This window comes from Elephantulus edwardii, unplaced genomic scaffold, assembly GCF_000299155.1.
Source record: "Elephantulus edwardii isolate Elephantulus edwardi_28Jun2011 unplaced genomic scaffold, EleEdw1.0 scaffold00033, whole genome shotgun sequence".
Lineage (NCBI taxonomy): Eukaryota > Metazoa > Chordata > Mammalia > Macroscelidea > Macroscelididae > Elephantulus > Elephantulus edwardii.
In genome coordinates, this window is record NW_006399783.1 from 20,685,391 (window position 1) to 20,701,915 (window position 16,525).

Consider the following 16,525-nt stretch of genomic DNA (forward strand, 5'->3'; position numbering starts at 1 on the left):
ATTGAGGGCACCATGGACTGCTAGGAAAACAAACAGATTCATCCTGGAAAGGGTTAAACCAGGCAGCTCCCTGGAGGCAAGGATTCTGAGGCTCCGTCTAACATACTTTGGACGTGTTGTAAGGAGGGTCAGGTTGTTGGAGAGGGACATCATGCTTGGGAGGGTGGAGAGACAGCGCAGGAGGGGAAGGCCCTCTATGAGGTGGATTCATTCAGTGACTGGGGTAATCGGGATGGGTGTGTCAGAGACAGTGTGATTGGCACAGGATAGAGCAGGGTTTAGGGCTGGTGTACATAGGGTCGCTATCAGTTGCAAGCGACTCAACCTCAACGGCACATAACAACAGTAGCTCAAATACAATAGAAATTTATCTCTCACATAAGGTTCAAAGCTGGTGTTCCTGATTGTTCCTCATGGCTTGTCTTCCGCATTAACAAAGTGACCTGGACCACCTTGTTCCTTGTGCCTTCTACATCCAGCCAGCTAAAGGAAAAAAGCTGAAGGCACACACTTATTTCTTAAAAACCTAGGCCCAGAAACCGTAAATGCAATTCTATTCACATTCATTTGGTGGGAACTAGTCCCATGGAGTCTGAGTCATCAAGTTTAACCAAATGCCTGAGGCGAAGAAGGGAAAGGAGTGATAGGATAGAATATAGAACATGAATAAAGGACTTTGCCTAGACCTTACAGAGAGAGCAATGCAGCCCGTAGTGGTAGAGAGCTTCAAATAAGCCCAATCTCAGAGTAAACTGAGAGCCCTTGTAGTGGGAAGACGTATGAGTATGAAAGAAGTAAACAGGGCGACTTCAGCTAAAGGACCTAAGATCACTTGGAGCTGAGGCAAGTCTGTCAGGGCGGGCCTCTTCTAGGCAAGGCTGTTACGTGAGAACGGCTCCGTGGGTCCCCTGCCCAGGTAGGGATGTATATACCTGGGTACACACATGCCTGGTGTAGATTGTGCCCGGTCTGTGTAAAGGGCTGTGCCCTCAGTGTATAGCTGAATGTCTGGGTGTCTCCTTCTGGAAACAACCTAGCTTGTGACATGCATACCTGAATGGTAGGTGTGTGCACAACCACAGGCGTCTTATCTGTCTGCACAATGGAGCATGCTCATAGAGAGGACAGCCTGCGGTTGGGGTGGGGGTGGGGGTGGGGGGAGACGGTGTTCCTGAGTGTGCACAGGCCCAGCACACAGTAGGTGTCAGAGTGTGCGGGGTGGCCTACACGTGCAGCAAGCAGGTTCTAGCGCACGTGTTCACCAGAACTCCTGCCAGGGTGGACAAGGATGCCTGGCTGTGGGGGATCGCACTTCTGTGTGCCCGGCAGACAGTGGAGCTCCCTGGACTGGCTCAGACCAGGCTGGCTCCTGGCTGGGCGCGCCAAGGCCTCGCTGTGCGTTGGTGCCTGTGTGGGGTGCTGCCAAGGGTGCGTTGGCGGCGTGTGTGAGTGCGTGAACGTGTGTGCGTGTGTGTAGGAAGAGGCGTTCGCTCTCTTAGACCTTGCTTCTTTCTGTGGTTTGGTTTCTATAGAGACACTTCCTGTGGCAGAGAAAAGAGGTAGTGAGCTGGTGTTTCAGGATGTGAGGGCCTGCAGGAGCGGAGCCGGGCTTTCTCCGCAGCCTGCCCTTCTCCGCAGCCTGCCCGCCGCCCTGCGAGCTCTGAGCGGCTGGCTGCCCACTGTCCTCATGGTGGGCGCCCCCTGCGGGGACCCGTGATCAGCAGCGGCATGCCAGGGAAGCCCAAGCACCTGGGAGTCCCCAACGGGCGCATGGTGAGTGTGGGCTCGGACTGGGGCCTCGGGAAGGGGTGGGCACACCCAGGGCAGAGCCTCAGAGGCACACCCGCAGGGCCTGGGGCAAGAGCCTGTGGCTATCAACAAACAAGAGAAGTTGAGAACAGACAGCGGCAGGCTGCGGGACTGATGCCCTAGGCTCAAGACCCTCCTAGATGGCTTGGCTGGGGACCTGGGGACCCCAGGGATAAGGCTAGGACAGAGTGGGTTCAGCTTCTGGTCCAGCCCCTGCTGTACCCTCAACTGCTACTTTGGCATCTTTCGGGCTGTCTCTATCTCTGTGTCCTGGGCAGCAGGGAGGTGACGCTCCTTGCCCTCTGGCCACACCTAGTGTGCTTTAATCCCCCACACTCCACACAGCCTCAACCTTCACCTCCTCTGCCCCAGGGCTCTGGTGCCCAAAGACAGGACATACACGGACAAGGCAGCCTTCTCCGGGCCACTGCCATGCAGCTGACCCCTCTCCATCGGCTTCTTCTGCCAAACTCAAGGTCCTCAGCAGGCTGGTCAGCAGGGTCAGGCTGGGCTGGGGGAGGGGGCGTGGTTACTGTAGCCTCTACCTGCTCAGTTCTTCCAGGAAGCGATGGTGCTGGCCCCTAGGACAGCCCTGGCTGCACCGTCCGACTCCACCCTGTTAGGGCCACCAGAGGAGAGTTAAGCTTCTTCATTCATTCAGTAGATAGAGCAAGCAGTGCCAGGTCTCCTTCCCTTTCTGAACCCCTAGCCCACTTGGCAGAGCCCCAGTCCCTCCTGTCACCTCTAGGAAAGCCAGTCGGAGTCCTGGCTCCACTGGATCCAGAGATAACCTGGGTTCTAGTCTCAACTCTGCTGTCCCTTACTGGGGATGGAAGTCGAGAAAGCTTCTCTAAGAGTCTCAGTTTCCTCATCTGAAAAATGGGGAGATTGGAACAGAGAGTGGCACAATGAACAAAAAGATCCCAACCCATTATGGGGCATCCATAAACAGTGGTTTAGTGCTCCCCCACACTCAGCCCTTCCTCACAGATCACCTGCTTCACACATAGAAAAGATCAGTCACCCCTCATCCCTACCCTTGCCTCCTAACTCGCAGGACCTGTCTTCATCTCTTCTTCTAGCATCTCTTACAGCTCAGTCCTGGGCTGTGCAGGTGGGAAGGAGCCAAAACTCCTGAAAAACTGCTCCAGCCCCCTTCTTACTTTCTCTCCTCCCAAATGAACTCTGAAAACTCCTGGAAATATGTCTTCCCCACATTCCACTCCGGAAGCCACAACTTGACCCTGTTCACATGTCCAGGCCATGCATCCAAGAAGCAGACTCAGTCTGGGGACAGACCCAACTTCTGCCCTCCTCTGTCAACTTAGGGTGTCCCTACCCCAGCCATTCAGAGTAGTGAGGGTGCCCAGCCTCTGGCCTCTGGCTGTCAAACCCATCAACTCTCACACACAGGTTTATCTTTGCCCTTTCTGGGCACGTTCTGAACTCTCTGCCACCTCTTAGAATGTGGAGAGTCATCACCTGCTGGTCTCTGTCACTACACAGCTCTCTAGGATACTGCTCAGCTGGGATGAGGTAGATGGACAGGTCTGCACTCAAATGCAGGGATGTGAACAGACAGGAACCTGGGGCCAAGGGTCTCGTTTCTTCCAGAAGTGATTCTGAAGAAGGTTCAGGGATAAATGACATAACCAAGGTCATCAGCGAGCTGAGAGACCCACATTTGCACCCAGCTGAGCTGACTCCCATTCTGTGCTCTTCCACCTCCTGCATTGCCTGGCTGGGGTCCTCCTCCTCCACCTGCCACCTCCCCCAGTGCCGTTGTCCCTGCTCAGGCAGCTCTGTTTGTCAGCCGTCTTTCTGCCACTCAGCTTGTCAGACAATTGCAATGAAGCCTGTCACTTAGAGATGGCTCCACACATCCCCAGCTAACATTCCACTTATTCGTTCGTTCATTCATTCATTCCACAGACCTTCCTTACGTACTGGCCTTCCTAGGCACTCATGTTCCAGGCACAAGAGACTTGGGGCCTGCCCTCCAGCAGACTCTGGTCATGGGAGTAAAAAAATTAGATATAAATTAGGTTTGTATCAATGAGGTAAAATTAGATCAAAATTAAGAGTTACATGTTGGGTATACACGAGCCCTGTATGGACCTGAGGAAGGGGAATGAACTTTTGTACTGAATATGGTCATTAAAGAATGTGCTACCTAGTGGAGGAAAAGGCGTGGCCTGGGCGCAGCAGACACAGGTGTGTGTGCAGCGAGTGGGGGCTGGACTCGAACCCAGAGCATGGTTAGAGAGCATACCCATGCTCTCAGGGGGCCTGTTTGTCTTTCCCACCTGAAGAGGACAACAATAAAACTGGACGTCTCTGAGCCAGGCACTCATGTGCTAGCTAGCCTTTTTGATGGCTCAGGCTGGGCACAGGTTGATGGAAACAGACACCTAGCTTTCAATAAGTCATTCCTAGAGAGGGTCTTGGAGCCTCAGTTTCCCCAAGTAAGGATGAAATGAGCTGCTGATGTACAGAGTGACCAGTAGAGAAGACTCTCATTAATATGAACTTTCATTTGAGATCTGACTCCTGCAGACGGTAAAAGGTATTAGGAGCCCTGAGCCCTGAGCCTCCTGAACCCTAAGCCCCTATTGATCTTTCTCACTTGTACCTTAAGGCTTGAGGCCCTGTGGGGGAAGCACCTTGGGTGAGAGAGACCTGAGTCTTCAGTCAGGTAAACTTGAGCTCTAATCAGAGTCCCTTTCTAGCAATGTGATTTCATTGGGTTTGCTAATCTGTAAAATGGGGCAATACCTGTTGCACAGGATAAGGACGGAAGATTGAGGGACAGTATGAGGGAGTGTCTGTCACACAGATGGAGGTTTTGGGCACCACACTCACTTTAGTATATCAGGTACGTCCCCCTGAAGCCCATTTCCTTAAAAAAAAAAAGTCTGGAAAATTGAGGCCTGAGTTGGTGTGTCACTGACCACCACACCCTCCTTCACCTTCCTTCCCCTTTTCTCCCAGTCGCTCACCACTTCTCGAGTAGGCTGTGCAGGGCGAGGCCTTCCCTGCTTAGCACAGCTTCTTCAGGGCTCGAAGCCTCTCTGTCCCACTGTGCCCAGGCACTTCCCTGACAGCTGTCAGCCTACTGCTTTTACCTATGGGCCACATTCCCCTTCAACACTGCCCTAAGAGGTTAGAAATGCCATAACTTATGGGCCACATTCCCCTTCAACACTGCCCTAAGAGGTTAGAAATGCCATAACTTATGGGCCACATTCCCCTTCAACACTGCCCTAAGAGGTTAGAAATGCCACAACGAATGCTGCTAGGGGGAAAACTGAGGCTGAGAGAGAGAGAGAGGTTACTTGGCCCCAAATGACAGAGCTAAAACTGATCTCCATCTCTACTCCCTCCCACCTCTAGGTTTCTGTCCCAGCTTTGTCTGAGTCCCAACTGTGTAACCCACAACTAGTGGTGCAAGAGGCCCTTCGGAGAGATGGTGGGGCCATAGCAGCTTTTGGCCATTGAGAGGGTTAGCCTTCTTGGTGAAGAGCATAGTAGGGGCCTGGGGCCCTAAGGACAGGAAGGTTAGTTACCTCCTGGAGTTGGGAGTGCAGCTCAGTTTCCTCATGCAACCCAGATCTGCCTCCCTGAAGACTTCAGACTGGCAGGACAGAGAGGCTGTCTGTCGGTCAGTGTGCTGGGAAACCAAGTCCCTGGAGGACTGGAGTTGGGGATGATTAGCTTTAACAGGCAGAGATTGGGGAGCATTTTGATGGAGGGAGCAGGAGCAGATATCCAGGGAGAGGGTGCGGGGGGGGGGGGGGTGTCTGGAGGGTCTGGCTTAGAGAAGGATGTGAGGGGGAAGGAAAATGGTGAGGTTCAAGAGTTGTCACCCAGATAGGACTTCAGATTGCAAAAATGGCAACTCCCAGGCTGCCCAGGTCAGGAGTGGGATGAGGCTGGACAGTGGGCAGTAGTGCCAGCCACACCTGAAGACACAATTCATTAAACATAATGTTAAAATCAAAACCTCTGCAGGTCACACAAAATCAGCATGTGTGCTAGCCTCAGCCCCTGGCGCCTTTCTCAAAGAAAGGCGGAGCCAGGGAGGGTTCTGAGCAAGGCAGAGGGGGTGCAGGAGGAGGACAACATCAGGCAGCAGCAAAGGAAGGGGGAGGCAGGAGAATTCCTGTATTGGGGGCAGGAGGAGGGTACGCATCCTTGCAGTCAGGAGCAGCTTGACAGAGCGTGGGGGAAGGGCACACGGGGGCGGGCAGCAGCTGGATGAGCAGCGGGGAATGAGCCGTGGGCTTCCCGTCCGTCCCTCCCGCCGAGCGCCGAGGATTCAGGACATCGCTTGTGCGCGCTCCGGGTGATTCCTCAGGTGAAGTGGGTTAGACAGGGAGGGCAGGGCAGGGAGAACCAGGGCCGCCCGCTGGGCCGGGAGTGCTGTGCTGGGGTGCTGTTTTCACGCCAAGCAGCAACTGCACAAACTTTTTCCTCCTCCTTTCTCCCCTTGCTTCTCAGAGAGGAGGGTAAGAATGTAAAATTAGAAAGAGTCGAGCCTGGGATATGAACTCCGGTTCAGTAGATCCCCAAACCGGTGCTCTTTCCTCTGTAGCGCCTACTAGCTGGTCAGGCACCAATGCTAGCAGGATCACAAAAAGAGTAACGTTTCTTGAGCATTTACCATATACTGTTATAGTACTTTGTGAGCTTTTTATTTTCATTACTCATTTAACCCCACAAAACTTTTTAAAGTCACTGCCATTATTCCATTTTTATAGAGAAGGGAACAGAGAGATCAAATGCCTTGCCTGAAGTCACATAGCACAAATGTGAGCTCAGGTGTCTGTCCACAAGTAACTTTTCAGGCAGGCCACTGGGGAAAGTTCCTCAAAGGGAGAGGGGGGCTGCTCAGTGCCAGCCAACATTCCTGTTCTGAAAAGAAGCTCAGAGTTTCTGGAACATCTTAAAGAAAGGACAAAGAGCTCATGTAACATCTGATTTTTTGAATGTAGAAAATTCCTTTAAATTAAAAGAATTCTTAGAGCCAAAATACCTTACACCAGTTGTCGTCAAATTGATTCTGACTAATGACAACCATATATGTGTCAGGGAATTGGGCTCTACAGAGTTTTCAGTGGCTGGGGTTTTTTTAGGTTTCACTTTTGTTTGGAAGGGAGCCAAATCACCAGATCTTTCTTCCAAGGTACCTCTGGGTGGACTCAAACTTCCAAGTTAGCAGCCAAGCTCACGAAGGATTTTCAGCACCCAGAAGCTCTAATATCCTCTAATAGCCTACGTAGCTCCAGCCCACGTACGATTGCTCTGGAACCTGGGTGCTTCCAGGGTGCTGTGGGAGTAGGGAGCAGAGATTTCAGCAAGGAGAAGGGGGAAAAGCTTCCCGGGGGAGGAGATATTTGCAGGCCTGTTTCCAGAGGTGCTGGAAAGAAGGGACAAGTGGGAGCTCCCTAAGACAGGGCCATGTGAAAAAATGTAGGAGGTGAGAGGGAGAGAGGAATCGGGGATGACTCAAGCCCTGGAGTTGGGGTTCCAGGTGATGGGAAGAAAGGATGCAGGTTTGACTGTGTCTCTGTAGGTGCAGAGGTGGGTTCCATTTGAAGCTGGACTGAGTTTGAGGAGCATCTAGGACATTTTGCAGGGAGATGCTTGCACCAAGTCAGTCAAGTGTGTCTAGAGCTGGAGAGAATATGACTAAGACAGAGGGCCCAGGACAGAGCTAGAGGTGGGTAGAGGCTTCTGAGTGGGTGAGGAAGCTGGAGGAGCTGCTAGAAAGGTAGGAAGAGATTCAAGGCGACCATTGCCAGAGTCATTTTGAGAGGAGGGTTTTTCTGTTTCACTAAGGGGAATTCCCAGAGACATGTGAACTGGGCTTTGGGAGGTGGAGGAGGGAGGATGGAGTCAGCCTCTACATGCTGCTCACAGTGTGATCCATGGACCAGCGGCATCAGCATTGCCTGGGAACTTGTTATAAATGGAGAACCTCTGGCCCTATGCTGGACCCACTGAACTTGAATGACCTTGAGGTCATTCTAGTCCACACTCAAGTTTGAGAGCCATTGCTATATATCAGAGTATAGCATCCTGTGCTCCACCTGAGGTGGGCTGGGCGCTTTGGGAACCCCTAAGTCCCAAGAGGAAATAGTGCAATAAAGAGATCAATGGCTACAGAGACACCTCTGCTTAGTCAAAGCCAACAGCAAACAGTGACACAGCACTTATCTGCTGTGTACTGGCTACTGTCCTATAGGAAACTCATTTGAGCCTCAGAGCAGCTCTGGGAAGTGTTACTATTATTAGCATCATCCCCTATTTATAGCTGGAGAGGCAAGCAGGTTAAGGAACCTGTCCAATGTTATGCAGCTAGTAAGTGGCAGAGACAAGATTAAAGTCTATGCTCCTACCCACTGTTACAGCAGGGGAGTTCCTTTGATCTTATGCTAGGGTGTGAGGTCTAATGTTAGAGCACTGGAGTTTCTCTGGACCTGGTTTAGGGAGCACATCGTGAAGGTGAGTGGAGCAAAGGTGAAGAAAGAACATAGGACACGGGCAGAAGAATGGTTAAAGACAGAGTAAACTTTATAAAGTAAAGATACACACGGTTTGAAAATCAGCATATATGAATCTTGTAAATAAACCAGTATAAAAATTTTATTTAAAAGCAAATAAAGATACACTGAGTAAATTTTATTATTTAAAAGAAACACCCTCAAGAGAAGAGGAAAGGAGCTCTGGTGGTCTAGTAGCAACTACTGCGTTGCAGTCCTGAAGGCATGTAGTTCAAATCCACCAGATGCTCTGTGGGAGAAGGAGGGGTAATCTCCTCCTGTGCCAGTCAGATTTGATTTGACAGTACACAACATGAAGGAAAAAAAAAAGGAGGGTTTATCTGTGCTCGATAGAGAGATAGGTGAGAGCAGACGCCCTCATCTTTTTTGTCTTTTATTTTTTGGCACCTCCTAGAGTGGCATCCACTTCCTAAACCACATGCCTCTGGAAACTCTATGAACTTGGAGAAACAACGATATCTATGGAAAGGCATTAGGTCTTTTGTTCATAGAATCACTGTGAGTTGACCTCAACTCAACAGCCATCAACCAACAATAACAGGATCATTAGTATACTTGCACCCTTTGCAGAGACAGGTCCCCGGCAGAACTTCATTGGTTGCTGCTGGAAGGGTCAATCACTGGAATATGCTGATTTGTCTGCTGCTTGGATTCCATCACCTGCTTCTCCCCTAGACTTTCATATTTTCTTTCTTCTCTTACCCTAACACCCACCATGCTGTGCACCTGGGCCCACCCAGGAGGGTCTGGGGGAGGAGTGACCCAGGGATCTCTGTTAGGTACTTGGTCTAAGTGCCAGCACACAGTGGTTGGTGCATGATATGAACAAGAGCCAGGGGCTATCTGAGTGAAACCCTGGCCAAGTAGGGGTGTGTCTGGGATGCCCAGAGTGGTCTTCCAGATAATGGAGACCACAGGCCTAGACTGTCTCTTGGAAATCTGCACTGGACTCTGTTCTGACTGTTTCCCCTCTGATCTCTCTTAGGTTCTGGCTGTTTCAGATGGAGGTGAGTGACAGGCACATGGGAGCCTGGCTGGGGTCAGGAGTGGGGATGGGTTGGAGGCAGCTCTGCTATGGACCTGGAGAGTGGATGGGGAAGGGCAGGGGTGGGGCATGGCTCACTCTCACTTATCTCTCCCCTTACAGAACTGAGCAGTGTGACAGGGCCCCAGGACCAAGGCCGGGGCAGCTCACTCAGCATCCACAGCCTCCCCAGTGGGCCCAGTAGCCCCTTCCCCACTGAGGAGCAGCCTGTGGCGGGCTGGGCCCTGTCCTTTGAGCGGCTACTGCAGGACCCATTGGGCCTGGCTTACTTCACGGTAAGCCCTGGGGTGAGGTGGAGATGATGGGTGGCAGTGACAAAGAGGCAGGAAGGGACCAGGCACATGGGGAGGATGGGTGGGCGGCGGGGGTGGGGTGGGGGCTTCCCTGCTTCTTCCAGCGGAGGCCTTTCCTTCTTCCTTTTCTCTATCCTTGTCTTTGCCTCTCATTTCCTCCTTGTTCATCTGGATCCACTGCGGTCTGCCCTCTGTCTGACTTTGCTCTTTGCCCTGTCTCTGCCCCATCTCTGACCACATCCCCTGACTCTGGCTCTATCTGCCTCCCCTTTACCCTCCCACTTTAGGAGTTTCTGAAGAAGGAGTTCAGCGCTGAGAATGTGACTTTCTGGAAGGCCTGTGAGCGCTTCCAACAGATCCCGGCTAGCGACACCCAGCAGGTGCAGGGTGGTGGGGGAAAGGGGAGAAGCGCCATTTGGTATCAGGGTGGGGACCAGGGCTTGGACCCATTTACTCTTCCCTGACCTGACCATCTTCACACCTGGTCTGATCTTCCCTTGGCCCCAGCTAGCTCAAGAGGCCCGCAATATCTATCAGGAGTTCCTGTCCAGCCAGGCGCTGAGCCCGGTGAACATTGACAGGCAGGCATGGCTCGGTGAGGAGGTGCTGGCCCAGCCCCGGCCAGATATGTTCCGGGCGCCACAGCTTCAGGTGGGTAGGTCCAGGAGGTGTGGCCTGAAACAGGGGTGCGTGACCTCAGCAGGCCCACTTCATGACAGAGATGGAGTCAGACCAAGGAGGGTTTGGATGCGAGTTTGATTTCATAAGCCTGCTCGGAAGAAAACTGGACAGTTTCTTCCAGCAAAGATTTACAGCCTCGGAAATGCAGTGAAGGCTCACTATGCATCAGAACCGGCTTGACGGCAGTGCATTAGTTTTTAGGATTTGGATACAACCTAAATGAAGCCCTGATGGTGCAGTGGTTAAAGCGCCCTGCTGCTAACTGAATGGTTCGTAGTTGGTACTACTCACCAGCCAGCCATTGTGCGGGAAAAGATGTGGTGGTCTGCTTCACAACTGTGGAAACTCTATGGAGCAGTTCTACTCTGTCCTTGTCAGGTCGCCCTGAGTCAGAACTGACTCGTGGGGAACAAGTTTAGCTCTGGTTTATGGAGCATCATGCAGGGTCATGGCCTGTGTCAAGGGCTGCAGTGCAGGGTCTAACCAGGGGCCTGGGTGGGAGGCTACGGCATTCTAGCTGAGGGGCGGGGGTCAAGAGCAGGGGCAACCTGGACCATGGCGGTGGGCGCCCGGAAATGTGGCCTGGGAACTAGGGGGCCAGTGTAGGAACTTCTTTCCTAGGTTCAGGGCAGACCCCACCCCTGGGCCACTCGCTGCGCTTGGTAAGCCCCCTCCAACTCACAATCATGGCTTCTTCCCAGCAGATCTTCAACCTGATGAAGTTCGACAGCTACGCACGCTTTGTCAAGTCCCCGCTGTACCGCGAGTGCCTCCTGGCCGAGGCTGAGGGACGCCCCTTGAGGGAGCCTGGCTCCTCACGCCTTGGCAGCCCAGACACAACAAGGAAGGTGTGGCTAGAGGGGATGTGATATGGGAGGCAGGGCCCTGCAGACCGTCTGTAAGTGGGGACACCGCTGAGTGCAGATCTGCGGGGCAAGGGGGGGTGTCCATGCATGAGAGTTAGGCTCAATTCCATGCCAGGCCTTCCTGTACCCGCAGAAACCGAAGCTGAAGCCCGGGAAGTCGCTGCCATTAGGCGTGGAAGAGCTGGGGCAACTGCCACCTTCTGAGGGCCCTGGGGGCCGACCACTCCGCAAGTCTTTCCGCAGAGGTGAGGACCAGAGCAGGAGGCTTCGAGAAGTGGCTGGAGACAGGGTGGTGGGAGTTTGGCCAAGCCTTGGGAATACCCAATCTCTCCTAACTGCCCCCCCCCATTGCTTAAAAACGGAAATACATGTTCCCCTGCGTGGTGCACCTCCTAGGCTAAACCCTAGAAATTTGGGAAAACCCCTATGGTAGCAAAGTGTCCAGGGACCCAAATGACAGTGGACCCCTGCAAGAAAAGTCAAACAGGGTTCATGAGAACTGAACTCCTGGACGGGGCTAGAGAGTGGCCAGGGCAGAGGGTTAGTGGACTTGGGCAGAAGGACAGGCATCTCCGCTCATTGCTGCCCCTCCACAGAGCTGGCAGGTGGTGCCGCTGCAAACTTGCGCCGTGAGTCTCAGGGCTCTCTAAACTCCTCTGCCAGCCTGGACCTCGGTTTTCTCGCCTTTGTCAGCAGCAGGTCTGAGGTGAGTAGGCTATTGAGACAGACAAGCTGCAGATCAGAGCTACAACTCTTCCCATGTTCTGTGGTGGCCACCATCATTCCCAGTGATGGGCCCCATTTCCACCTCCCGGCTTGCTCTGTGTGCCCAATTTCCTGTCCTCACCACAACGGGTCCTATACGTTTTCTGCCTGCAAATGTGTGGGTCCCTATGGATGGAGCCACCTACGTAGTGTATACAGCATACATGGGTGTATATGTGTGTGGCCTCGAGGGTAAATCTGGGTGCTCTATCTTGTATATGCTCCTCTTGAGAAAAGAGGGGTGTGTGTGTGTGTGTGTGTGTGTGTGTGTGTGTGTGTGACTTTGAGGGTGGATCTGGCTGCCCTACCTATGTCTATGCTTCTATAAGAGGCTGCCATGTGTGTGCATGCATGTGCCCCAGTGAGCATACCTGTTTTTGTGTTAACTGTCTGCACACCACACATAACCTCCTGCCACCTCTTCCTCGAACCAGAGCCACCGGAAGAGCCTTGGGAGCACAGAGGGTGAGAGCGAAAACCGGCCAGGGAAGTATTGCTGTGTGTACTTGCCCGACGGCACAGCCTCCTTGGCCCTGACCCGACCCAGCCTCACCATCCGTGACATGCTGGCTGGCATTTGTGAGAAACGAGGCCTTTCTCTACCTGACATCAAGGTCTACCTAGTGGGCAAAGAGCAGGTGTGAACTTGATCAGGCCTGGTCCCAACTCTGTCCCCCCTTCCTTGCCCTAACTCTAATCTCATTTCTGTGTCTGCCTGCAATACCAATTCCTTTACTAATCTCCTGGGACAACCCCATTCCTTAGCATAACCTCCTTCCTATCTCTAGCTTCCCATGACCATCCTGGTTTCAAATTTCCTTCATCATCCTTACTGATGATGTAAAGCCCAACCTTGCCAGGCCACGAAAAACTTTCCTGTAGGTGAAAACCAGCATTGCATGTTAAAGAGGAGTCTAGCTCTGGCGGCCTAGTGGCAAGAAGCTGTGCTGCAATCCCAAAGGCACATGGCTGGAGGCCACCAGCTGCTCCATGGGAGTAAGATGGGCATTCTCCTTCCATGCGACTAACTGCCTCTGAAAACCCACTGGAAGGTCAGCTATGAGTTGGTTCCGACTCTACAGTATGGAACAACAACAACAACAGGGGAAAACAAAACACTTTTAGATCCAATAAGGGACTTCTAAGAAGAAGGCTACATTCCAGGGACACCAGTCAGATTGCATCCACTCAGGAGATAAATCCTAAGGCTGGTAGGTCCCTGCAGAGACCTGGGCTCTGCCCTCCAGACCTAGGGACTGAACATTATTCAGGCAGGATGTTATGAAGGCTAGGGGATCAAACCTCAGGAAAGAGAGTCCAGGAGGAAAGTAGATCTTTTCGGCTAGTCTGAGAAGGCTTCATGGAAGAGACAGCATTGAGGAGAGGAGAATTTTCCTGAAACAGTGGGGGAACTGGGCATTTCAGGCAGAGGGCATAGTTTAAGCAAAATCCTCGAGATGGGTAAGTGCAGGACGTGTTAGGTACCTGGGACGTGGGGGTGTGAGTGAGGACAGCAATAAGGAGGAGCTCTGCCCACTTCTAGGCCACCAGGGCAGCCGCCAGCAGCCCAGATGGGCCTTCATGTCTGGCTAAATATAACTTCACACCCACACTCCATGTGTCCCTGAAGCACAGCACAGGCCTAGCGCCTGGAGAGGCTGGGCCGCCCTCCCCCACCCCTGGATGGTGCAGGCACATTGGGTCTGTAGGAGTGAAAATTACAACAGTTACTGTTTATATACCTACTTTGTAATTGGCACTGCACTAGGCGATTTACATCCCTCTGGACTCTGAGTGATTTAGTGTACACCTGACGACTCACAGGACGGCTGGAGGTTTGGATTCATGGAGTGCCATGGGAGCAAAGCCTGGCAGTCTGCTTCCATAAGATCACAGCCACTGAAAACTCTGAAGGGATCATTTTCTGAAACACATAGTTGGAAGTGGCATTATTGTCTTCATAAAAATCTCATCCCAGGGACAATAAAGAGACAAAACATGTTCTTAGTAAGAGAGATGGAGAGAAGCAGACAGATTAAAAAAGGGAGTAGTCCTGGGTGGCTAGCCAAAGGTACAGGGGGAAATACATCCCCCTGGACTATCTGGAGTTCGGATGCCTGAAAGACAAAGAGGCAGCTGTCTTGGAGGCTGACTCAGGTCTGACCTAGAAAGGCGTGGGGTCTCCATGACCCAGGATCTAAATGCCCCTTACTGAAACCTGTGACTACTTCATGCCCTACTCCCTGCCCGGTTTCCATAGCTTCATTCCTTCCCCAGGCTCTGTCCAGCCTTCTTACTCCTTTTTTCTCAAGGCCTCAAACTCCTATGCCAAACTGACTTTAGTGCATCTGCATCCCTGCCACTCTCTCCCTCTGATCCGTAAGGAGCCCCTAAAACTGTTACTGTCAGGAAGTAACAGAGGCTCTCTCAGACCCTGGAGGGGCTCAGGGATGGGGAAGAGACTGTGACCTTACTTGGCATCCGCAGAAAGCGCTGGTCCTGGATCAGGACTGCACTGTGCTGGCGGACCAAGAAGTGCGACTGGAGAACAGGATCACCTTTGAGTGAGTGCGGCCCTGCCTCTTGGGGGCGCTGGCGGGTCTCAGGAGCTACCCCTTGGGGCGGTGTCACCTCTGGACTAAAAGCCACGCCCGTGTCAGTCCCCCTTCAGCCCTCGCCCCAGTTTCTCGGCTCTCCCTTCTCTTTCTTGCCTCGGTGGGTTGGAAGGGAGGCGGGCCGCCTTGCCGCCCTTTGGCAGCCCTGGGTCCCGCGCAGGCTGGAGTTGACGTCTCTGGAGCGGGTAGTGCGAATCTCGGCCAAGCCCACCAAGCGGCTCCAGGAGGCGCTGCAACCCACCATCGCGAAGCACGGCCTGAGCTTGCAGCACGTGTGGCTGCACCGGGTAAACGGCGGGGGGGTGGGGCGGGGCGGGGCTGAGCCGGGGGACTGTCCTGTGGTCTGAGGCCGACCCCTCCCCACAGCCAGGCGAGAAGCAACCACTGGATCTGGAGAAGTTAGTAAGCTCAATAGCTGCCCAAAGACTGGTTTTGGACACTCTCCCAGGTAGGAGACAGGGGCCCCCAGAAATGCTTGGTCCGTAGGGATGGGATGCAGACGTAGGAGGAAGAGGGAGCGGGCGGGAAGCGAACCCGAACGGTGGCGCTCTCTGCCACAGGTACTAAGATCCCAGATGCCGGTGACCTATCCCCTCACTGCAGCCAGGTGAGCCAGTGGCAGGGCACCCTGCCCTCTTCCTCCCACCCATTGGTGTTTTCCCTCCTGGCTCTGCCTCTGACCCCACTTTCTCACAGGGCGGCCTGCCCAGGGCTCAGGACAAAGCCGCCCGTTCCTCATCACCACCCCCGAACCCTCTGGCTGCTAGAAAGCGACAGACCTGTGACATTGAAGGTACACTGGGAATAGTGAGGGCTGGGGCCTAGAGGGACAATGGTGTTGGAAGCCCTTGCAGAAGTTATAGTCTTGCCCAGAGGCAGAGGATGGGCTGGGTGCTGGGGCTATTGGTAATGGGGTCCAAAAGAGGGGAGGAGGACGCTGGTGGCCCTGACCTTGTGAATGTCCTCAGGCCTGGTGGAGCTGCTGAACCGGGTGCAGAGCAGTGGCGCTCATGACCAGAGGGGCCTTCTGCGTAAAGAGGATCTAGTGCTTCCAGAATTTCTGCAGCTGCCCACCCGGGAGCCCAGCACTCAGGATGCCCCACCACAGACGGAATCAGAGGCCCAGTCCAAGAGCAGCTGTGTGGACTCCACTGCGCACTCTGCCCTCTGACAGCTGCCCAGCAGTCCAGGCTGGCTGCATGGGGCCTGCGGGCTGAGCATGCCACGGTCCGCTCTGCATGCCCTTCTGTGCCATGAGTGTCCCCGCCCCTTCTTCCACGGGCTGGCCCTGTGGAAGAGTGGGGAGAGGGTGGAGAGTGGGCTCACGGGAGCCATAGCCCGTGGCTGCCACCACGTGACCCCTCCCAGGCTTGCCCACTCTCCTTGCACAGCCAGGCCCTTGGGGGGAGGTGGGTCCAACTCAGAGGGGCAGTGTAGGCAGTGGGAGCCCCTCTACCCTCTGCCAGGCCACATGGGGGCAGGAGGAGGGGCCGGGCTCCTCCTCAGGGAGCTGATATGAGTCAGGCCAGGAGGTGCAGGTAGACCATCTCCCCATCCTCCAATATAGACTGAACTGTACATTTGGATTTTGAAGTTGGCTTTGGGGCAGCTGGGTATGTCCTGGATGTATGATATTGTTATTATAATAATAATTATTATTCTGCCATAAGGTGTGCTCCTTGTGTGATATTCCAAGTCTGCCTTGTTTCCCCCCCATCCCCTACCTCCTGCCCTAACCACACTGCCTCTGTCACCTCAGTCATTGCAAGGAAGTTCTTGGGGACCTCAGGAGGTGCCTCCTGACTTCCTGTTGCCAGAAGCTCCGTTCTTGGCTGTGCAGGGCTGTGTGTGTGTGTGTGTGTGTGTGTGTGTGTGTGTGTGTGTG

The 16,525-nt window shown here is 53.6% G+C and overlaps 1 protein-coding gene across 1 annotated transcript; it reads left to right on the forward strand.

The window, feature by feature from the left end:
• The first annotated feature begins 1,728 nt into the window (after positions 1–1,728).
• On the forward strand, positions 1,729–15,811 carry RGS14 (regulator of G-protein signaling 14). Its single transcript, XM_006884437.1, has 15 exons — positions 1,729–1,773; positions 9,361–9,382; positions 9,523–9,695; positions 10,001–10,093; positions 10,221–10,364; positions 11,099–11,242; positions 11,394–11,505; positions 11,857–11,966; positions 12,460–12,663; positions 14,513–14,589; positions 14,801–14,927; positions 15,007–15,088; positions 15,201–15,247; positions 15,337–15,433; positions 15,609–15,811. Exons 1-15 carry the CDS (start codon positions 1,729–1,731, stop codon positions 15,809–15,811), a joined length of 1,680 nt encoding a protein of 559 aa, XP_006884499.1.
• The last annotated feature ends 714 nt before the right edge of the window (positions 15,812–16,525 follow it).